Here is a 7,629-nt window from a genome sequence, read left to right on the forward strand (position 1 = left end):
TCATGTGATTGCATTGGAAGCATTAAGATTCATGCATTATACACTTGAGAATAATGTTAAGAGAAATTCTCATGTAGTTAGGAAATTGATATGGGTTTATGAATATGCATTTACAATCTTGAGGATTACTGAAAATGTGAGATCATCCCGGGTTTAGTTTGTAATGTTAGATTATGATCAAACGTTTGAGATTAGGAACATTTGGTATTGGTGCTTTAAAATGAACTTAGAAGGGATGGTAATTGTATGCTTAGTAGCTGGATGTATTCATGTGATAGCATAGTTAATATTGGAGATATTGTGTAACTGGATCATGATAGTAAATGTGTTGTCATGTTTGTGATCTTATGTTATTGCTTATGAATAGATTAGGTGATGACGTTGAGATGCCCTAGGGAGAGCTAATGTTAAGTTGTGTTTTATTTCCTCTTATGTATAATATTTGGTGATTATATTCATGTTGGCATAAGGTGTTATTTGGTTAATGGATGTTCACTGCACATGAGTTGTAATTTGTGTTAGTTGCATTAGTAGATGTTTTTTTTTTTAAGTATCTCTATTTGCATGTTAGTTAGTGTACTTCTCTAGGGTATTTTGGTGGGCATTACACCCCCTTGACTATAATTCCATGGAAATAATAAAATGCAAGTTAACATAAAAGATGACATCATTTGTACTTGAAAGTGTTGAGTGACTATTAAATTTATTCTTGTCGGAAGATTTTTCAGTCCATAAATTCACAATCAATATATTGTTGTGTGTCAAAATAAGTAAAATAAACTCTACAACATATGTTTCAATTGCAAATACATGCATTTAACTTTTGGAAAGTCCAACGGAGAGCAAATGAGGTGCCATTAAAATTTTCTAAGCAGAGAAGGTCGAACGACAAATTGGTAGAGACAAGTAATAGAGAGAGGTATAAAGAGGGAGGGAGAGAAAGGGATAGAAAGAGGGAGAGAGGGGGGGGGAAGAGAAAGCAAGTGAGAAAGAGCAATAAGGAGATGGAGATAGAGAGGGAGAGGGAAAGGGAAAAGGAGAGGGATATGGAGAGGAGGAAGAGATAAAGAGAGGCATGAGAGAGAGATAGATAGATATGGAATAGATAAATATATAGAGAGGGGGGTAGGGAGAAAGAGGGAGAGAGAAAGATAAATATAGAATGGGAAGTGATATATCAAAGGGAAAGATATAGGGGTAGAGAGAGAAACAAAGAAGTGATGTAATTGTATACTATATTAAAGTGATATATAGAGAGAGGGAAAGATAAATATATAGAGGGGTATAATAAGAAAAATCTCTAAACATATCAACGAATTGGGTGGAATGAATTAAAATTGCAATGTGAAAAAACTAGATGCTATATGCTACCGTTTTCTTAGTTGGTATGTTCTCATCATTTTCATATGAAGTTAGAACACATTATTTCAATGGATTAGTTCATTTTGATTTTGCAGCAATAAACTTGAATCAAATAGATATTTTGTATTCAGATAATCTGAATATTATGAAGCTATAAAAGATTTTATAACTTCTTCAAAAAAAATCATAATTCTTTATGAAATTTTATTTATAATGAAAATCAAATATATGTAACTCTATTTATATTCTACCATAAAACTCATATTCCATCATAATTCTTTATCTCAACATTCACCTTGAACAATTTTATATTAAATTTCCTTCCAATTCCATTAATCTAGTGATTAGAGGAAATTGGAAGGAAAGTCAAAACTGTCTTGAAAATTTGATGTGATAGGTCATGTGTATTGATATTTTCAAACTTAGTAAAGCAAGAAAAATTGGTATATTTTTTCCACTTTAATTATGCTTCTCCTGAAATCCATTGAAACAAAAAAGGGAAGGTCGAAGATGACCAACTCGGCTTTTAAGAGAATGGAGGGTGCTCTGCATAACATTAAATATAGTCAGAATTAATGAAAGGGCCTGCCCGGCTTCAAGGGAGCACCCAGAAGATTTGTAGGTTAGTGATGAGCTAACGTTCTGTGTGACTATAACACTCTCCCGGTTCTTTAATCTTAATTTTAATTGCCGTAATTCCGGTGTCCCCTGTCCCCTGGCCAACTTCTGGCAGTCTGATGGATGGTTCAGAGGCTGTAATCAGTGTAGAAACAAGAGTTTTACTTCTCATTATTATTCAAGCATAAATTGTCAAGATGGCAAACTGTTTGAGGGATCCGCTTCTTATGGATCCCTGCAATTCATCATCACAGCTTGAGGATTCCATTGAGCGGATAAAGAATGAATGGAAACACAGAAGGAAAATCACAGACTGGTGCCGAAAACACATTGCGCCACAGGAACCAGGTGAAAGAGATTCTTGGAGAAATAGATTGGGAGAATTCTTGGAATCAACGCCTGTTCATGTGGCCACTCTGATTCTTCTCCTAATTGATCTCCTGGCAACTGCAGTGGACATCCTGAAGACGCTCCACAACAAATCTCATGATCTGAATAAGTGCACAGCCCTGGTGGAGTCCTGTCATTGCGTTGCCCATTTCCAGAGGAGCGAATCACTGGAGTTTCTGTACTGGGTTGGAATTGTCATACTGAGTTTGCTCCTGCTTAATGTTGGGGGGCTGCTTGTGGCATTTGGGTTCTCCTTCTTTGGGCATCCTGGCTACATACTGGATCTCGTTGTGCTCACCACTGCTCTCTGCCTTGAAATATTCCTGGACGCACAGACTGCAGGGCTTCTGGTTATTCTTACTCTCTGGCGCATAGTGAGAGTGGCCCATGGGATTTTTGAGGTTACCGATGATGCCATGGAATCTGAGATTCATAACATCGAGACCCAGTTTGAGGCCTTGGAATCCAACAACAAGCAGATGCAACAACTCCTCCAAGATAAGGATGCCAAAATTGCGCAACTGGAACTTCAGCTTCAGCAATCGCAGATGGACACTTAATGAAGAACCATGAAGTGTTACTTTTGCAACTCTTAGGTTGGTTAGAAAACTGTTTTTCTTTCATGGTGGTCTTGAATTTCATGTATTTGTTGTTGTTAGAGACATATATTTTGGCTGTAGGATGCTTCATGAAACCTATGCTCCTCGCCAAACTAGCCCACCCCTTCTCCTCCATCCCCCATCCCCAGTCTTTGCTCCTGCTTAAACATCCAATCCGACCTTTACACATGAATGATGTGAGAGGGAGATTGGTAAGTTGTAACTCCTCGGAGCAGGTCCCAGGTTCAAATCAAGATAGAACTTTTACCATTTTAAAAAATGAAAAAGATCAATCTTGTCGGTGTTCCAGCAGAGTGGTTCCAGTCTTTGCACTATTTTCCTCTCTAGGACTTTTGGGAGTACTTTGATGCATCTCCTTTTTGGGTTTCGGTTTCATACTAACCATAAAGTGGATTTGTTGATTGAAACACGACCAGGGTTAGTTGCCATGCCTTTGGGGATATATTCTCTCAATATCATGTTACCTGGGAATTGTTTCAGACCTCGTTTGCTCATTTGCACAGAAACACACCACAGCTGGAAGAAAAGTTTTTAAACATATAGATAAACTCAAGCATTGGGCTCCTTAGGAAATATGAATCCAACATTGTGAGAGAATATGGAACCTGTTGAATGAGCTGCTTGCAAATGCTAGTTGCAGTCACCCTATCTGGAATGGAACATGGTGGGCAGCATGAACTATTGCTGATCAAGGCCCCCTATTTAGACATATTCTACTCAGCATGCCCTGGATGACTGAATAACTTGTGGACTGAAACCATGTGATTTTATTTAAAGTTGAAATAATAAAATAAAATATATCAAATTTGTTTGTACTGGCCAAATAGTTTTTATGGTATGTCTGAATAGACTGAAATTGTATGAATAAACCAAAATGTTATCATATTCGTTTGCGCTTCCCATAGTTTTGCTAGTATTTTTAATGGCTGCTGTGTTGTTTAATTTGAAGGTTTCCAATGGTAAAAGAAGCGGTAGATTTGAAAGATTCACAGCAAAAATATGGCTGCGTGGGTAAAAGGTAGAGAAGGAACAAAAGAATTCACCAATATGGTATTCATGTTATTGAATGTGACAAGCCTCATGACAGGAATATTCTGGCTTTATCCAACTGCCAAGAGTATGGAATCAGCTATTCTCATATCTTACTATATACGAAATTGTTAAATTGAAAATTAATCCTGTGGAGAGGGTATTGACTCCATTTTCTGTGGAGCAAGCCTATTATATTTTGTTCACAGCGGTAGGTTCTCCAACTTGCCAGTAGACTACAGCTCTGATCCCAATAGACGAGAAATCTTTTTGCTGAAGAGAAGCTGGAGAATGCTGAAAAGCTATTCCCCTCAAGACTCAGTGGACCTATATTGATAAGTTGTTGCATGAATGCATCTTAAAGTTGACGCTTATTTGCACTATATTGCACTTTTTTCTTGTAGTTTTCAATGTCATCCTCTATTAAGTAAACTGAAATTTGTAACAGAAAAAACAGGTAAGCCCAAAAAAATTGCACCTGAATAAATAATGTGAGAACTGCATGCGAATTAAGAACCAAAAGTTTGCTAGAAATACATATGAGTGGGAATTTCAAGAGTTTAAATCAATACACACTTAAAGCATGAGATGAATTTTCTCATTATAGCTATTGTTATGAAAGGCATGGCACTAAGAAAAGTTAATGACATATGCTCCTATAATAAATTCCAACTCGACTGTGCAAAATTTCTGATGATTAGGCCTTATGCGCCTGCACAGGAATGTACTTTGGAAAGAGCAGTATCTACTATTTGAATTATTAGTGCCTGTTGTGAGTATTTTGGAAACTGTATGCCAAATTCATCTCATTTTTTATCCGTTCCTTATTTTATAAAACTTAGAGAATCAAAGTTGCTTTGAAACATGAGTGGGAATTTGAGGAGTCTAAATCAATACACACTTGACACTTAAAGCATGAGATGAATTTTCTCATTATAGCTATTGTTATGAAAGGCATGGCACTAAGAAAATTTAATGGCATGTGCTCCTATAATCAATTCCAACTCAACTGTGCGAAATTCTGATGATTAGGCCTTATGCACCTGTGCAGGAATGTACCTTGGAAAGAGCAGTATTTACGATTTGAATTATTAGTGCCTGTTGTGAGTACTTTGGAAACAGTATGCCAAATTCATCTGCTTTTTAATCGGTTCCTTATTATATAAAACTTAGAGAATCAAAGTTGCTTTGAAATTAAAATGCATTAAAATTTAAATTGTAATAACTAAACAGATCTAGAGGGATTTAGAGTAGATGCAAAAGGAAATTCCCTGGATCACACGTTTGTCAACATAGGCATTACTTGTGAAGAGTTTTTGTATGTTCAGTATGCTGATAAATCAACATGAGCAACTGATTACTAATGATCTGTAAACATTCTGGAGATACTCACCTAGCATACACCAATTATGGATTTTTGCTTGTTAACCTGGCAAAACATTTTCAAACACTGTATATCCATCACAAAAGGTTGTACAAACAGACTAATATGTTCATATTAGTAGTGGACACATTAGGAAACATGCACCATGCCAAAGAAGCATACATAGATTGAGACATGTTTTACAACCTAGAGAAACCCTCAAAAGAGAACAGAACTTTAGAAGAGTGAGCTATTGCTCTGCATGCCACTATCTACCAGTCCAATACAAGCGTTTTTAAAACCACTCAATGGTGAGATAGAGCTACAACAATGATAGAATAAGCTCAAAACACCTACAATATGCTTCTGCGCTTTGGAAACACCTACTGATAGACACAACAATCAAAATGAACATAAAATGAGGCTTGCTATGAAAGTCAACTTCTCAAACATATTTGACAATTCTTTTATGAAGTCCCAACATCCTTCCATGGTGCCAAAAGGAAGATTTAACATTGAGAAACTGAATTGAACTATCAAAAACCCTTCACATTCCCTGCTGCTTTCGCTAGAAAGTGATTGTAGAATCATTGTGGTCAAAATGAATTTGCTGCATTCGTGCATTTGTAACACCTGCAAAAGCTGACAAAAATGTCAACTTTGCTTTTTGACTACCTTTTAACACTTGCACTTCTATTTCAGGGCATCCCTAAGATAGATGCTCTAGGTCATTCTAGATGTTCCTTTGGCATGAATACAATCTCTTTTGCATGGTGCCACACTATCATCAACAAATTTCTGATTCATTGCTCTAAGACAACCTTCATGACTAGAAATGGCAACTCTTGACCCCTTGGTCTAACAATTTTGACCTGATTTTCAGAACTCACATCCCCTTGAGGTAGGGATGCGACTTATGGCTCCAAAAACTTAGGGACTTCACAAGTGAGGAAACTTCTCTACATCTTCTTTGAGCTACCACTTTTCCTTACTCGACAACCCCGCCTTAAACCTCACAAGCCATTTCTTACAATCACTTCTTATCCTCATCTTTTTGTCCAAGACTACATCACTCTCCATTTCCTCTTACTCACTTGGAGCTAAGTCATCTGTGGAAATAAAAATCAAGTCATCTATTGAAGGCACAAACAATCATAGTTTGACAATGTTGATGATTGAGAACATCTTCATGTAGGGAGGCAAATTAGCCAAGAAGCATTCTCTTCAAGTTGTACAACCTGAAAGAGACCACACCTTACAGGTGATGCAGTACAAGGAGGCAAACCACAAACAATCACAATTCCAGCACCTTTGAATGATTCTTTCACCTTTATGGCTCTGACTTAGTGTCTTTTCACAATTCTTCAATCTTGGCCTTGTAGCCCTCCATGACTGATTTTCTGATCATAATTAACTGTACGGGTGGAATCTGACCAAAGTAAAGACATTTTAGGATACCCATTTGGCTCTTCTACAACATATCTGGAAATGAGTGTAGGTTACTTTGGAACATATGGCTAGAAAATTGACTGGTAATGCTGCTACAAGGGCTTAAACTCAGAATTTTCACTGTGAAATGCAACAAACTGTCATTCATAACTTTCACACCACACAAAATGAGGTCAATCTCATCGGCCAGATTGTAGATAACATAGGTACAAAATTTTCCCCAAAGTTACATAAAGATCTAACGGTGGAAACAAAATTTATGACGTTTTTACAAAAAATGGGTAACCTAGGCAAGGTTCCAGGCAGCCTGCACTAAAATGGCCATAACTCCCTTCAAACTTAATAAAAATGAATGAGACAAAGTGCAATAGTAAGAAGATTCAATGCTCAAACAATCCCAACACATACATGTTCATTTTCAGGCCGTACAAATGTATACAAGTTTGTAGAGCAGCAAATAAAGTCTGAAAAAAAAACAGAAAACAGAGGAGTTTCATTGATTTTCTTCATACATCATTTTTCCAGCCCTTGCTCAACCTCACAGGGCCTATTTGAACAAATTACAATTTTTTTTCAACTATCATTGGAACCCCAATGGTCTAACCAACCCAACCAATGGCTCTTCAACTCCCATGATTTTGCACTTTATTCAATATTTACAACATTTTGCAACATTGACAACTTAATCAATTTAACTTGACCAATTCCCTAACAATCTAATATGGACCCAAAACATGCATAACATGGTCTCCATGACCTTCTTACACCAAAAAACACAATTTAAAACCAAAATAACTA

At 36.7% G+C, this 7,629-nt stretch overlaps 1 protein-coding gene across 1 annotated transcript; it reads left to right on the forward strand.

Annotated features, from left to right (window-relative positions):
• Positions 1 to 1,815: 1,815 nt before the first annotated feature.
• On the forward strand, positions 1,816 to 4,413 carry LOC131030432 (uncharacterized). The gene is made up of 2 exons (XM_057961269.2): positions 1,816 to 2,966; positions 3,940 to 4,413. Exon 1 carries the CDS (start codon positions 2,178 to 2,180, stop codon positions 2,928 to 2,930), a length of 753 nt encoding a protein of 250 aa, XP_057817252.2. The 5' UTR covers positions 1,816 to 2,177; the 3' UTR covers positions 2,931 to 2,966; positions 3,940 to 4,413.
• Positions 4,414 to 7,629: the final 3,216 nt, after the last annotated feature.

Source organism: Cryptomeria japonica, chromosome 7, assembly GCF_030272615.1.
Source record: "Cryptomeria japonica chromosome 7, Sugi_1.0, whole genome shotgun sequence".
NCBI lineage: Eukaryota > Viridiplantae > Streptophyta > Pinopsida > Cupressales > Cupressaceae > Cryptomeria > Cryptomeria japonica.